Source organism: Heteronotia binoei, chromosome 7 (genome assembly GCF_032191835.1).
Source record: "Heteronotia binoei isolate CCM8104 ecotype False Entrance Well chromosome 7, APGP_CSIRO_Hbin_v1, whole genome shotgun sequence".
Lineage (NCBI taxonomy): Eukaryota > Metazoa > Chordata > Lepidosauria > Squamata > Gekkonidae > Heteronotia > Heteronotia binoei.
The window spans coordinates 38180557-38196471 of record NC_083229.1 but is presented as its reverse complement, the minus strand read 5'-3'; the positions used below and the strand labels follow the sequence as shown (position 1 = coordinate 38196471).

Here is a 15915-nt window from a genome sequence, read left to right as displayed (position 1 = left end):
TATTGGCTTCTTTTATTGCTCAAGAATAACACTGAGAAAATTGAAATTGTTCTTTGTTGAATATTATCTTCGTAATTTTCTAAGAAAACAAGCTTTCCCCTCAGTGCTAATCCTGAAATCCTATATCTGAGGTGTTAATGAGTCATTCTGAGTTCTTCTTTTCCCAAGCAGCATCACCAGCAATCCCAGATTCTATCAGGCAAATGACTGCCCTGTTCATAGATATGCTGCTATCCAAGTTCTGCTATTTTTCTTGATTTTTTTCTTCCTCCTCTGCTGCTGTTTTTTTTTAAACCAAGAAGATAGCTATGATTGCTTTCTCCAGACACAAAGAAAATTCCTGATTTTAAATAATACATAGTTCAAATAAAATTGTGAACATCCAGGACCTACTTGCCTGCTTCTTCAGACAAAAAGGAGAGCAGCAACAAAAATAGCCAAATAAACAAAAAGAGAAGTAAACCCTTAAAATATGCCTTAAGAACTACGTATTGATTCAAACTCATATCCCAGCTTGTTTTGAGGAAAGTGTCTTGTCCCAAGATGACAGTCACACATTCTCTGTTTGAGAAGTTTATCGAGGAGTGTCCCCTCATATACCTGTTTTTGGTTTCTCTAAGGCTGGATTGAGAAACCACAACAAACCATAATTAAATTTCAGTTGTGCATGAGCACAGTTTATGCTTATGCACAATCCTCTCTTCTGTCTCTCTCCTTTCCTCCACATGAGGCGTTTTAGATCAAACTCACCATGATGTTCAAATGCAGGCATCTCAGTGAATGCAGAGTTAGTTTATTCCCCAAACCAAATTTTTGAGCCTCATATCAATCCACTTTAGAATCTCATTGTACGAAAAATAAAGAAACACCACTGAGGCATCTGCATTCCATTTTATATAAAGCTCTGTGCACAATGGGAGGTGAGAGGAGTGTGAAGCTTGTGCCAGCATAGCAATGATCAGAGTGAAATTGTTGCATAACCTAAATAAGTGTTTGATAACTGGATTTATTTTCAGCCACTGAGAACTGGGAAGAGGGGGTTGGATTAACATAATGCCACACTTACTGACAATGTACAGCCATGCCCAACTAGGGTTGCCAAGTCCAATTCAAGAAATATCTGGGGACTTTGGAGGTGGAGCCAGGAGACACTGGGGGTGGAGCCATAAGCAAAGTTGTAACAAGAACAATTGAACTCCAAAGGGAGTTCTGGCCATCACATTTAAAGGAACCGCACACTTCCCTACATTAGAAATAATGAAGGATAGGGGCACCTTCTTTTGGGACTCATAGAATTGGACCCCCTGATCCAATCTTTTTGAAACTTGGAGGGCGTTTTGAGGAAGGGCAGTGGACGCTGAAAATTTGGTGCCTCCACCTCAAAAAACAGCCCCTCTAGAGCCCCAGAAAACCCCAGATCAATTCTCCATTATACCCTATGAGAATCGATCTCCATAGGGAATAATGAAGTGCCCGGCAGACATTTCCCTTCCCCCCCCCACCCCATTTCTGACGACTCTGAAGCGGGGGATTGGCATCTCTACTCACAAGTTGCTGAACTTCCAACTTCTTCAAAGTAATACAGAGCAACCAAAGGTTCAAGTTTACCTTTCCTATGCAAAGGACCTCTGAAAAGATTGTGCAACCACAGCCACTGGGAGCAGCCTTGTTCTTCTGCTTACTCCCCCCCCCCCGCCCCCATTCAGCCTTAAAGACACAGGCACACCATCCATTCAGCCTTAGAGACACAAGAGGAAGCCTTTCCGAGCTGAGCCTGAAGCCTCCGGAGATGGAAAGGCACATGGGGGCTGTGGGGATGGGGCTTCCCCCCGCCGGCCAGCTGACTGGGAGCAGGAAGGAGCCTGGGAAAGCAGGAGAACCCCCGCTGGGACCTGGGGATTGGCAAGCCTATGCCCAACACTGAGTTGTCAGGCCTTCTCTGACCATCGGCGAGGTGGTGGAGGGCAAGGATCAACAACTTCAGGTTGGAAAACCCCTGGAGATTTGGGGCTGGAACCTGAGGAGGATAGGGACCTCAGTAAGGTACAGTGCCCTCCCTCTCTCCAAAGCAGCCATTTTCTCCAGGGGAACTGATCTCTGTAGTCTTGAGATGAATGGGGGGGGGGGGGGTCCCCAGGGCCCACCTGGAGGCTGGCATCCCTAGCCCAACATCAGATCTGCAAAAGCCCTGTTGTTGCAATGAACACAGTGTCGGGGATGGAGTGGCTTCCTGAAAAAACCAGTCAGACCTGGAAGATTGCCTGTCCCTGGGGGCCAGTTTTTACCTGTGGGAGGACAGCATTTTCCTGTGCCTTCACAGTAAAGCCAAACTTTACATTAACTCCTTTAGTGTTTCAGTCCTCAAGCAGGGATTGAACCACCTCAGTTTCGTATGTGGAATAATTTGTGTTAGGCAGCCCACCAAGCAAAAAAATGAAAGGTTTATCCTCTCAAACAGAACTCTATCCTTTATTGTGAGAGATGTTGCGCATAAATGATTTTGAACAGTGCCAGCAAGACAGAGGACTGCTGTAGTGTATTCATTTGAGAAGTGTTCTGCTAACATAAATGGGAATACTAATAATAACCTGTGAATGGGCAGTCAAGGAGAATTTCAATAGGATTTCTGAAGTGAGGGTTCCATGTCAAATTAATTAAGTTACACAGCAGTCTGTTTTCTGCCTCACTGAAATGAATTGGCTTCCTTTAAAAGAGTTGGCTTCTTCTGTTGCCCTCCTCACCTCCATTCCTGGCTATTGGAAATCTAGCTGTGTATGAGAAATGCAGATAACGTGTATGTGACCTACCTTGTGCATGACAGACATTCTGTGTTTTCTGTCTCTGAAACATTGCAGAAATGGGGGAATTATAAATGATATGGCAATGTGAGTAAGAGAACAAGAGTGAATTGGGGTGAAATGTGCCCATAGGAGTTATATTTCAAGCATCCAGTGCTGATGACTTTCAGAGAGACTGCATGTTGGGTTTGGTGGAACTTTTGGTTGATACCACAGTCCTGTTTTATTTCATTTGAAATGGAGAGTTAAACCCAGAGGTTTCAATCCTGAAACCACTCATTTTAGCATAGTTGAATGGATGTCACTAGGATTACTGTGGAAGGAAGTATTTGAGAGCCAAAGTTAATTTTACAGCCATTGTAAATTTCTAAATGGGATTTTCCCCCTTCTCCAGATCATCTTCTTAACTGGCTTTGGATATGTTTACGTGGATATTGCTCATCAATGTGGAACAATAGTGATAACTTTAGCCCCTGAAGGGAAACCTGGACATCAGATCAACCTGAACAGGTATATTAAAATTCATGGGAAGCCATAACAAAAACTGTCCCATATGGCTGCTCATCCTTCTAGGTGTGAAGTGACTTATTAAATCTGGCATAACTGTTTGTTTTGTCTAGTGTAGCTGCGTATGTGTGGCGTGTGTTTAGACCACATGTTAACATTTGGTATATCACAGTAAAACATGACAATCTAACATCTAAGGTCATGTCACCCTAGGATAAACAGAAAATGTCTGGTACAATAAACAAAACTCAGAGAGGACTCACAAGTTTAAAGTTTATTTGGCCAGACTGGCGGTCCTTCCTCACACAGAACACCCATTGAAGTCTGTGGGAGTTCTCATGATAAAGGGCAGGAGAATGGTCCCATACAAACTATGCAGTCGATCATCTTTATGACATTTCCTTATGCTCTTTCCATGCACCCTACTGTTGTGAAATCTTTGCTGCAAGCATCACTCAACTTGGACTGTAATCTTACCTCTTTACAGTCATCAAAGTGCTTAACTTCCAAAGACAGTAGAATGCATGTGAGTGCAGATTTGGAGTGGGGGGAGACACCATGCCCTATAATGAAGTATTAATCCCTGTGAAAATGGCAGTTCTTGGTGCTTAATAGCCCACTTGTTAGTTCAGTTTGGCCAAGAGCAGTTAATGTTATAAAGCAAGCAACCCATCATCAGTTTAAAATAGTTGCGATGATTTAATAGAGGAATATATTGCTTCCATAATGTGAAGTTAATGATCCATAATAGAAACACTCCATATTGTCTCTAGCAAAACAGCCAGAAACATAACATCTGACAATGTGTGAGGATATTTTCCATTGTCTGCTTCAGCTTCATGCTACATTGCAAGCATAACAGAGAACTACTGTGCATAAAATGTTAGAGTGAAGTTCAAATATAAATTGATGTGAAAAATGGATAGCAAAGATTGAATTTGTTACATTCTATCAATAATGCCTCTTAATTTACTGGCCATAGGGATTTTGATGCCTGAATCTATCTAATTCATATTAATAAGATATGAACATTGAATTACTGCATCATTTTTGCTCCTTTTGCTGCTTGAAATGGGAGGAACCTAGTTATTGTGTTCTCTTCTACAGAGCTCAGGAGCAGAGCCTCATGTTTCAAATGTTCATCAACCAGCTCAGCCTTGCTGTTTACGATGATATCACAAACCCCAGAACATCATCTGAACTTGTGCGGTTCACATTGGACAATGTTTACCTTCGTATGGTTCCAGTTGCCAGCTATCTCAGGCCCCTGTCTCATGAATTTCATGGGGAGACCACCAGCGACCTTCAGCAGTTTTATACTCTCCAGATCTTTTGCGGAGACTTGCAGGTGGACAACCAGCTTTACAACAAATCCAATTTCCATTTTCCGGTCCTGCTCTGCCAGGGAGAGAAAAATGAATCCACACAGTGGACTAAAGTATATAACCTCATGGCCTCCAACAAAGACTTGGAAGAGTACAGTGAGAACTCCTTCCTCAAACTCTGCTTCACTTTGTCCGAAGAGCAGAATTTGCTGTTTCATGTGAATGACCTCAATTTTGAAATGAAACCAGCACGATTGTATGTGGAAGACACATTTGTTTATTACATTAAGACTTTATTTGAGACATACCTGCCAGACAACAGAGGAATTTGCAGTTCCACAAAAGCTAATGCCATAAACCAGATACTGCCTGAAAGGGTTAGGCAGCATGCAGACGCTTTGCTCAATCCAGTGAAATTAAGGAAGTTAGCAATTCAGCCGGTTAGCCTCTTGGTCAGCATCCATGCTTCACTGAAGCTATATATTGCTTCAGATCACACACCCCTCTCCTTCTCTGTCTTTGAGCGTGGACCCATTTTCACAACAGCCAGGCAGCTGATTCATGCGTTGGCCATGCACTATGCTGCAGGAGCATTATTCAGAGCAGGTATGTTGATCTGTTTTATTACTGTTCTGTAGGTGTTGAGATGAAGTGGCCACGTATTGGAAGTCTTTGACTGTTTCTGCAGTTCGGGTTACACTTTCATAATGACCAACCAGCTCCCAGCATACACAACTGCTACAAGCATAACCAGATGCTTTGGGATGCAGAGGTGTGTCATCATTGTAAACCAGAATTTTAGTGTGGGCTCATTACACCGGCCAAGACCACTGGAACTGAGCCTTTGGTTCATTCCAAAATGACCACTTGACAGCCTAACACTTCTCCCTTATTGCTGTGGTGCTGCATGGTGACTGTTGTGTCTGAAGAAATATACTGGGTTGAATCTAAAGCTCTGATGAATAGGAGTACATTCACAGATGCAGTTTTAAGCACATTTTCCTTCTTTCCTGCCTGGCTTTGTATGCCAGTAAGAACTGGAGACCCTCCAGAACAGTATGTAGCATGGGAGTCTGCCCCAAGGAGGAGTTAGTTAAAGTCACCCTCAAAACTATTCAACAGTGCGAGGATAGATGGCTTTGAAATGGGGTGAGTCAGATTAATCTATTAATAGCTACTAGCCATGGTGAGCAAAGAGAACCTCCATAGCACTGAAATCCAGTGCTAGGAGGCAATGTGCTAGGAGGGAACCCAGTGCTAGGAGGAAAGCATTGAGCCTTGTTTGTTGGCCCTCCAGAGCAACTTGATTGACCATTGTGTGAACCACGAAGCTGGACTAGATGGACCACTTGTCTGATCCAGCAGGGCTCTTCATATGTTCTTATGAGGGGGTGGTTTTTGCTAATTCCCCTTTCATGCCATGTGGCATCCTGTTCGGGTAGGTTCCCTAGCCCTCAGCCACTATTTCCCCAAGGTGTAGGGGGCTCTGCAGGGAGGAAAGGCAATAAATAACATTTTTACAAACTTGCTCTAACCCACTGTCTTTGGAAGCAAGATGTGGCAAGAGTTGACTACAGTGGTGAACTGAAAGCGCCATAAACAGTATGCAGTGGAGAACAACGGTTGGACTGTTGTAGGATGTTCCTAAAGATTGCAAAAAGCAGAGAAAACATATCCATTGTTGTTGTTGTTCTTTGCTATCCTAGCATGTACTGTGTAGAAGCAAACAGCTAATTCCTAACATGAACTCGACAAAGGGAGTTTTTTGTGAAATTGTTCAGTATGTCTCTACATTTGAAGCAAATTATGCCACTGAACACTGTTTTCTTGTTCAATCTCTTTTTGGCTGCCGTTTATGATTAGCAATCTGTCTTTCTTCATAGAATCCTCATGCTAGACTGGCACGCAGATGTTTACTGCTCTTTGATCTGAGTAGTGTGTTTGTTTTACTGATTCTTTCCCATACAAGATCAATAGTGAGCAAACTATTAGATTAATGGATACCTTCTCTGATTTCCATACATGTGCATTCAGAAGGTGACTTGCTGAAACTTTGCCTGCACAAGAACACGTATGTCACAGTGCAGAGGGAGAGTTCTTAGATCACCCACCACAAAGTGTTGCTTTTACTTAAAACACCTGTTCTATACCTATGGCTGTTGGGCCATATACCATTTTCATTTACAGTATGTGCACTGTGTTAGAACCAGCCGGTTTTATTGCACACAATGGGGCTTGCTGCCACATGTGGGTATGAAAACAGCAGCAGCAAGCTGTATGGGAACAGGCTGGAACAGCATCCACGACACCTCAGATCCCTTCTGTGGCTACTGGCACATTAGGAGCCCACCATGGCCAGCTGCAAGATGGAATAAACAGTGTCTGCACTGATGCACCCAACAAGGTGACTTTCACTTATGTCACAATATATTTAATTAAATTTCAAGATACCACAATAGTTTTTGTTTTTCTTCTTTCTGTGATTTTTGTTTGTAGGAGCAACTCCTGTAGGGATCAGTAGTTGGAAATGATTTATACTTGTCCACTTGTACATCAGTCAGTAATCTCAGATTGTTTCTGGATTTCCCACATAGCCAAGCTTGGCTCATGAGTAGAAATTGGTAGGAATCCTTTCCACATTGTGATTTATTTCACACATAAGCTTCCAATAGGTGGTGCCTGCACCTGCTGTAATCCATAGTTTAGTGCTTTTTGGGCCAGGATCGTGGGTTCTTTCCAGGTAGCCTTCCCAAATTCATGCTGCAACTGTTATGAGCCTACAGTCCTGTTAATAGCACTGGCTTCCAAACCAGTCATGCAAAAAACAAAAGGGCAGTGCACTTGGACATGCAGGCTATCTTCTGGCAACCATAAATTAATGTAGAAAACTAAATCCAAGGACTCCTCCACCCTCATTCTCTAAGGGGGATGCTCATAAGGGATCCTCCCCTGTGAGTATTAATCATCTTGCAGATGCCATTACTGTTTATGCAGCCACACTGAGCAGAAGCCATTTATCTGGCTGTAATTAGACGCTACAAGAAAGCGATCAGCCCAGAGCTGTTGAGATGCATTAAAATAATTCCTTATGCACTTGTCAAAAACCTGCATCCCCTTTCCCAACACCCCATCAAGCAGTTGACCTTCACACTCCCCCAAGGCTGCACACTGTATCACTGTAAACTAGCTGTCATGATTCTTTCGCCATGAGGATGTGAAATAACAAAGTTGCTTTGCAAGATGTAAAGCCTCCAAAGCAGGAATCAGCCTCCGCTCCTATGACTTCCAGCCATTTTCATGCAGCATCCATCTCTCCACACAAAAGTTTTAGCAGAAATTCAGGAGGCTCATGGAAGGAAGTCATTTTAAAGCTATTTGTGTTTTTGCCAGCGGGATTTCTTTGATTTAGAAAGCATGAAAGATTGCAGTGACTCAGTCCATAGTGGATGAGCTATTTCCCGTGTTTTTCTCAAAGGAAATTCATGAGGTGATAAATTTGAGTATAAAAGTAGGGGAGAAGGAGAGTAGATGGTTGTTGTTCTTCTTTCCTGCAACTGTGGGGGTTTTTTGTTATTTTTGAAAAGCGTCTTCCCCACCCCCTTTCTCTTCCATAGGATGGGTCGTAGGATCTCTGGAAATCCTTGGAAGCCCCGCCAGCTTGGTAAGAAGCATAGGAAATGGGATAGCTGATTTCTTCAGGCTCCCATATGAAGGACTAACTCGTGGGCCAGGAGCATTTGTGAGTGGCGTTTCCCGAGGAACCACATCCTTTGTAAAACACATTTCCAAAGGTAGATATTTCCTTCTGCTACTTATCCTGCTGCCCACTTGTTAAAGTTTTCTGAAGAAGGTGTTAACTTTTTAAATGTCAACTTGCTGTCCTCAAATATGTCACAACTTGTTACCTTTTAGTGAAACGTTGGGAGGGTAGCAAACCTCAATCTACCCTCTATGTTTAAAAACTGGTAATTTCTTTAACAGCAGCAATGTAGGTACACTGGCAATTTAAGCTTTTCTGCATGCTCGCATACAGATGAACGGAGACCTTAAAGAAGTTTAGTACTTGTGCTGTACTCAGCAAGTCTACCCCATACTGTCTCATCATATGTAATCTTTAAAAGCAAAAAGTAGGTGCTGTTGCAAGTATTGCCAAACATGTTTTTGGAGCAAGCATACAGCTGGATTTTCCTGGACATAGATACATTCACAGTGCCATCTTGTGGCTTCAGAGTCCCACAGCAAGATGCAGAATGTCCAAATGGGAGAAAATAATATTTAACCAGCACTTTAGAGAAAAGAAATGGCCCCATGGCACAGAGTGGTAAAGCAGCAATACTACAGTACTGTGGTCTGAACTCTCTGCTCACGACCTGAGTTCGATTCCGGCGGAAGCTGGATTCAGATAGCCGGCCCAAGGTTGACTCAGCCTTCCATCCTTCCGAGGTCAGTAAAATGAGTACCCAGCTTGCTGGGGGGAAAGTGTAGATGACTGGGGAAGGCAATGGCAAACCACCCCGTAAAAAGTCTGCCATGAAAATGTTGTGAAAGCAACGTCACCCCAGAGTCGGAAATGACTGGTGCTTGCACAGGGGACCTTTCCTTTCCTTAGAGGAAAGAAGGAAGTTTTAGTGAGGACACGTTTTGTGAAGTTGCATCTGCTTTTCTCTGTTTCTGTGATTAGCATGTCTGTCTGTTTGGTGTCAGCTGCTGGACAAACAATAAAACATTACTGGTGAAAATTTTGGTGGGGGACCAAGGCGGCTTATATTATTTTCCTCTCTTTGATTTTATCCTTGCAACAACCCTGTGAAGTAAGTCAGGTTAAGAGTGTATAACTGGCCCAGAGTCTCCCAGCAAGCTGTCATGGCAGAGTGGGAGTTCAAACCTGGGTCTTCAAGATCCTAGTCCGACACTCTAACCACTTCCACTACTGACTCTCCTTTAAGACGTAAGGCTGGATGGCTGTGTAAAAGCCACACTGCACCACTGAACATAACTGATGAGTCTTGAACTTTATGATGCATTTCTGTTTCAGAGGACTAGCTTGTACAGATGAATTTACTAGTGTATTGTTTCAAATAAGCTGTAACATGCAAAGTCTTAAACCAATGAATGTTATGCATTTCCAACCTTTTTGTATTTAGGCACACTGACATCAATTACCAACCTGGCTACCAGCCTTGCTCGAAACATGGACAGGCTGTCACTGGATGAGGAGCACTATAACAGGCAAGAAGAATGGAGAAGACAGCTCCCTGAGAATCTGGGTGAAGGACTGAGACAGGGCCTCTCTCGATTAGGCATCAGCCTTCTAGGTAACGAAACGTCTGAAATGGCACTGACCCTGGTGTTTGGGAAGAAGTGGACAGGGAAAACTGAGCCCCAAGTTATTGTGGCTTCCAAGTGTATCTTCTTGTTTTTAGGCTGTGAAGATCTCAGAGTTGTATCACAGTTTGTACAGTTTGTTCCCCGCCTCCCCCCCGCCAATTCCAAATTCTTGGGGTCCAGGAACTTTTTCAAATGCATGCTCATTCAAGTCTTAACTGTTGCCATGTTAAGGGAATGGACTCCAGGAAACAAAACCAGCTGTTGTGACCAGGCAAAATGAAGATGAAATGAGGGAAAAGGCAAAAAGTGAACCTATAGCAGGAATAGCAGCAATCTGCTTGTTCATTAGACTAGTGGTAGGCTCAAACTGTGGGGTGGGGACTCCACATGGGATTGCAGGACATCTGAAGATGTAGGGCAGACACTGTTCCAGTGAAGGCTGAAGTACTGAAGCAGGTAGAACCTTCCACTAATCAAATGCCCTGTAGACATAGAACTCTCACACATCCATACTGGACATGAAGGGGACTGCAAATTCACTATTCTGTTATCCCATCCTGATTTGGAAACAGCAGCTTGAGGCTAGAAGACCCATCACTTAAATAACTTATCAGTGTGTGTCTTTATGAAGGGACCAGAGATGTCCTATTCTAATAATCCTTTTTAAAAGTCAGTGCCAGATTAGTGTCCTAATCTACTAATAATCACATAGAATCATAGAGTTGGAAGGGACCTCCAGGGTCATCTAGTCCAACCCCCTGCACAATGCAGGAAACTCACAAACACCTCCTCTTAAATTATAGAATCATAGAAAGGCTGTCCCAAAAGACTTCTCGCAATGTCATTTGAGCATCTCCACACCTGTGGAACAGATTATTTATGTTGGGATGAGGATGGAAGGCAGAAGGTAGAGTAAATTCAGAGGGGTGATGGTTAAAAGGCTTGACAGAAATGGGCTCAGGCCAAAGATGGAAATCAACAGAAAAGAAGGCAGTTGGGTTTTCTAACAGCACTTTCATTGTTCAGTCATTTTCCTGCAAGTCTGGCCATCCACCCTGTACATCTTCCATCTTGTTTTATCCTTCCATCTTGTAGTTTCTGATGTGTGCAGGGGCTGAGCCTTCTCCCATCGTATTCAGGTGCCCAAATTAAGGACCCATTGCCAGTCTGACAGAAGAGATTGTGTCCTAATTTTTAAGGCACTGTTAATACCATTCCATGCTCTGCAAGAATAATTGTTCACTAATCATTAAATGAAAATAATAATAATAATAATAATAAATTTTATTTGTACCCCGCCCTCCCCTGCCGAAGCAGGCTCAGGGCGGCTAACAGTGCGGTAACCAATGGTGCACCAAGCAATAAAACAGTTACATTATGAACAGTTACGTTATAAACATTAAAATTAAGCATTAATTAACCTTAAAACCCATTAAATCAATTAACTAAAACAAGTATAATACTATCATTGAGTCGGACACACAGTACAGACAACAAAAGCAAACTGCCTATATAGCAACAATTATAAAGGTCTGATTTTTTTATTCTTGTTAATAATAATTATGGAAATGTAGGAGGTCTGTGTCCATCTGTATGTCATATGTATGGGGAAAAGATTTTTGTACTTAGATGATTGAGTTTGCTTTTTAAGCACACCGGAGGACAGGACAAACTTTGGGTTTATAACATTTCTGTAGCAAAAACAGTCACACAATACTTGGCAGCAGCCAAGAGGTTTGGCTGGGAGAGAAAATCTCTACTGATATTTAACAATCAAGTTTTAGAACTAACCAGATTGAAAGAATCACTGAAAGAAAAGTAGGATTTCAGACTATGTGAGAAGCCACTCTGTTTGAGAAATGCATCTATTTCTTAAACTAGCAGTGTAACATCCTATGCATTTCAAATGCCTCGATATAAACATTTAGAAGAGATGAGAGCTTAAATTTTTTTTCCAAAAAAAATGTTAATTTTCAATGCCACACACAATTCAGGCTAATGGCAGAAAAATGTGATACAGAAGCAAAGGGACTACTGTCCAGAAGAGTAGTATGTGTGAAATCCTCCCTCCCTCTAGTATCATATGGTTCCGTTTCATTCCCTTCCAGCCAGAGATATGGAGCAGGGCTGGAGGGAGGAAGTATAGCAGGACACATGTTAAGTGGCATCATATGTTATGGGATGAGAACTGAACGCAGGGATGTCGCCCTCCACAACAACCCCAAATTTCTCTTAGCATGTTGTTCTGCCCTGCAGCAGATTGATGGCATTAGAAACTGGGTTGCTCTTTTGGGAAGATGTTTCATAGAATGATATAACTTGGAGTGTCTTCCTTTGAAAAATGCCCGTATACTAGAAAGCAGATGTCCTAGAAGAAGATGCAGCTGTAAAAGAAAATACCTATGGCCCCAAGTTATGATGATCTGAAATGCCTAAAGACCCCCATACTCTGGGAGGTTCTTCTGTACAAGCCTTACTGAAGTTAATGGAATCAGTAGAGTAGTTAGTTGCTTAGTTCGGTGGTTGCCTTGGCATGTATGCAACTGCAAAGATCATATGAAATAACTCTGGTATTTAAAACAGCACAGATTTCTGTTTAAGCATTAATAACAGGGAGCACAAGAGGAATTTTGTATATATTAATGCACACCCTGCTTACACTACCAGAATGCACTCCACAGTTCCAGAGAACTGAATGGAACCAGCTTCTCTGCATGTCCTCTGTATGGTGGGAGTGGTGCCAGAGTTAGGGCCCAAGCTCTCGATATTTGAGCACTGGCATACAGAAGAGCTGCTTAATTTATCTTGCTCTGGAGATTTCCTCAAAGCTTCTCATTATTTGAGCACTCTTGACTTTGGCTTGTGGAAGTGACATGAAATAGAACACTGGAGCCTCCTCCATTCTTCAAGAGGTCAGACGTTGGGCTGGGAATCTGAAGTTATTGCTCTTCTGTTTAAGCATACCAGATTGCTTCTTGTTCTTAGTTGCTGCCTTTACTCAAGATACAGAAGAACATTCATTTACAAGTTGGCCATGACTGCAATTGCCTGCACTGTTTTACTTAAAACAGTGAGGAACTTATCCCCAGTCTCTCTGATTCTGTTTACAAATTCTTTTTTGCTGAAATAACGCCCACTGTTCTGAATCACAGGGGGAAAAAAGAATTAACCACCTAAATAAATATCTGCAACTTCACTGTAATGTGAATGAGCAAGTGCCCAGCTTGTATATTACATCTGAGGGAGGGGCAGTCACCGTTGATTATGGACATCAAGCTTTATTAACATTTGATAGCATAAAAACAATTGGAACATCTCATTCCAGTGCAAACCCTGCATGCTTATGAAGTTATATAAACAATTGGCCATTGGTATAAGAGGCCATGAAACTTCCCCATACGATCTAGTCATATCTGCACCACTCTATGCCTCTCTTGATGGCTAATGCATTCGAATATCACCGTGACACTGAACATGTTGATTTGTCACCATGATCATGTAGGTGCCTTCACTTGTTTGTTCTGATGTCACAAAGAAGCTTGCTCAAATGGGGTCTGGAAAAGTTCCAAGTGCCTAGCATTCTTTGCAGGGAACCAAAGCATACAGCCGTCTCCCCAAAGAAGGCTCTGTAGTATTTGTGGGCAAATCAAAGTCATGTCTGGGCAGTGGAGGTACATTACAGAAGGCTCCTTTGCCTGGCCATATTTGTTTCATTATTTGGTTTTAGAGCATTCTTATCATGCTTCTTCTAGTATATAAAATAAAACCAAGGTGTTCACTGGATTTTTAAAAATTCAAATGTGCTGCAGAATAAAATCAGCAATAAAACCAGTGGCAATGGAAATTTTAAAAAATTAGGCAAAAGAACCCAAACAGCAGAATCATTAATATTCAAGGCTTCTCCATTCCCAAATACCCTCCCAAAGAGGAAAGTCTTGACATGAGGTTAGAAGCAAGGTGCTGAGGAAGAAAAGCTTCTGGGGGTGCAGGGAGAGTTCAGGATCTGTGCACTGATGTTTGTCCTGATGTTGCATTACATGAAAACAGAAAACATGCCCCATCCTGTGATTCTAGAAGGAAGAGGGGAATGTCTGTTACTATTCTTTGCCCCTTTCCAGCTTCCACAAATTGCAGGAAGACAATGTTTTTCCATAGAAAATTTTGGTGGGGGAAACATACTCAGTGGATTGTTGCAACCTTAAATGGATTCTAAATGGCATTTCCCCCAAGCCTTTCTTAGACTCCAGATTCCTTAGGATTGCGTAAGGAAAGGGCTACACTTAACACACACATCAGTGGGAAGTACCTTCAACGGTGGAAGGGGGATCCATGGTATCCAACCCAGTGTTTTTACAACTTTATTTATAGCGCATGCATGGCTTGAGTTGAATTTTTCTCTCCCTCTTGCCCAAGTTAGCAGTAGCCCAGTACTGCAGTTTCTTATGGGCATCATCAAAGCAGCCCATGTGGCACAGAACTCTGAATGAAGAAGTTCTTGAGACTGACAGCCATTCTCTCTCCATGTGGCAACATTGTGTGGTTGAGCTTGGGAGGGGACAGCACATCATAACAAGCTACTAGCGAAGTGGAAGCATCCTATAAAAATATAAATGGCCCTCTATCCCTTTGCCAGTCACACGAGCCTTCTCTAGCCTTCTCCCTCCAGGCTTTCTAATAGGAAAGAAGAGCCTGGAGTCAACAGAAGGCATTTATTAGTACACAATAATACAATTTGAGTGCTTTCCAGAGAAAGAATGTCCTTGTTGCAGCATTAAGGATGTTTAAATATATTTAATAAGGTAATAAATTCTGTGCAGTCTCTGTGGCTGATAGAATGAAAGATGACAGCAGAGTAACATAATTTTGCCACAGAGAAGGGCACAGAATGGGCTGTTTGGGTCTTCAGATAGATTGCGGTGGTAGCAAAGCCCCTGGAAAGATGATGGTGTTTTGTTCTGCAAGGAAGAGCTGATTTACTTATCAATTTAAAACTGGCAGACAATAGGAACGATTAACTGCAGAAGAGGCAGAATGTCAGTGAAAAGTAATCCCCCCCCCCAACAAAATAATGTCTGGAGCCATGTAATGAATCCCTGCCGGCCTCTTCTCTTACTCTGCAGTGCATCTCCTTTGCAAAGTGCTTTTTGGAGAAGTTTAGGAAATTTGTGTTTAGGCTTTTCCTCTGAAACTAATTCCCATAATTGCTTTTATCCTTCTCGTCAGTGTTCCAGATTAACACTTACCTCAAAGATCTGAGCCCTATGAAAGCCATGAAAATAAGGGCAGGATTCACTGTGGAGTGCATGCATTTAAAGAGGCGTTAAGAACCACACTCCATCCTTTGGGTCATCTGCTGTTGGGTAGAACTGCCTTCATCAAGGCATTAACTCTTTGTGGCCCTAATGGACTGCACCAGAATGAATTTGAGTTTCAGCAGCCAGAGTTTGTCTGGGGAGAAAATCCCATTTTAGCAGCTTTTGTAGGGTCTAGATCTGGTTTGTGAAGTAAACATTAAGCTGGCACACTGAAGATAAGGAGTAAAAGCAGTTATTATGGGGATTAAGTTTCAAATTTGCTAACTGAATGGGCCTGGAGAAAATTGTTTCCTGACCCCAAAGTGGCAATCAGCATTTCCCTGGCTGTATAAGACAGGGCCACAAGAACTAACAACTGATGCAACCCTTCCTGCCCTCCTTCTCATGATCTTCCTAAGTTCATAGAATCAGCATCACTGTCAGATGGCCATCTAGCCTCTGTTTGAAAACCTCTAAAGAAGGAGAGCCCACCACCTCCTGAGGAAGCCTGTTCCACTGAGGAACTTCTCTGTCAGGAAGTTCTTCCTGATGTTTAGCCAAAAACTCTTTTGATTTAATTTCAACCCATTGGTTTTGCACCATCCTCCATATGACAACCCTTTAAGTACTTGAAAATAGTTATCATATCACCACTTAGTTGTC

At 42.5% G+C, this 15915-nt stretch overlaps 1 protein-coding gene across 2 annotated transcripts in view; it reads left to right on the top strand.

Annotated features, from left to right (window-relative positions):
• VPS13B (vacuolar protein sorting 13 homolog B) overlaps positions 1–15915 on the top strand; it is a 572358-nt gene that overhangs the window by 548628 nt on the left and 7815 nt on the right. For both annotated transcript variants that reach the window (XM_060243442.1, XM_060243444.1), the window contains exons 55-58: positions 3193–3308; positions 4413–5236; positions 8245–8421; positions 9775–9945. In XM_060243442.1, coding sequence (XP_060099425.1) covers positions 3193–3308; positions 4413–5236; positions 8245–8421; positions 9775–9945 — 1288 coding nt within the window. The remainder of the gene's footprint in view (positions 1–3192; positions 3309–4412; positions 5237–8244; positions 8422–9774; positions 9946–15915) is intronic.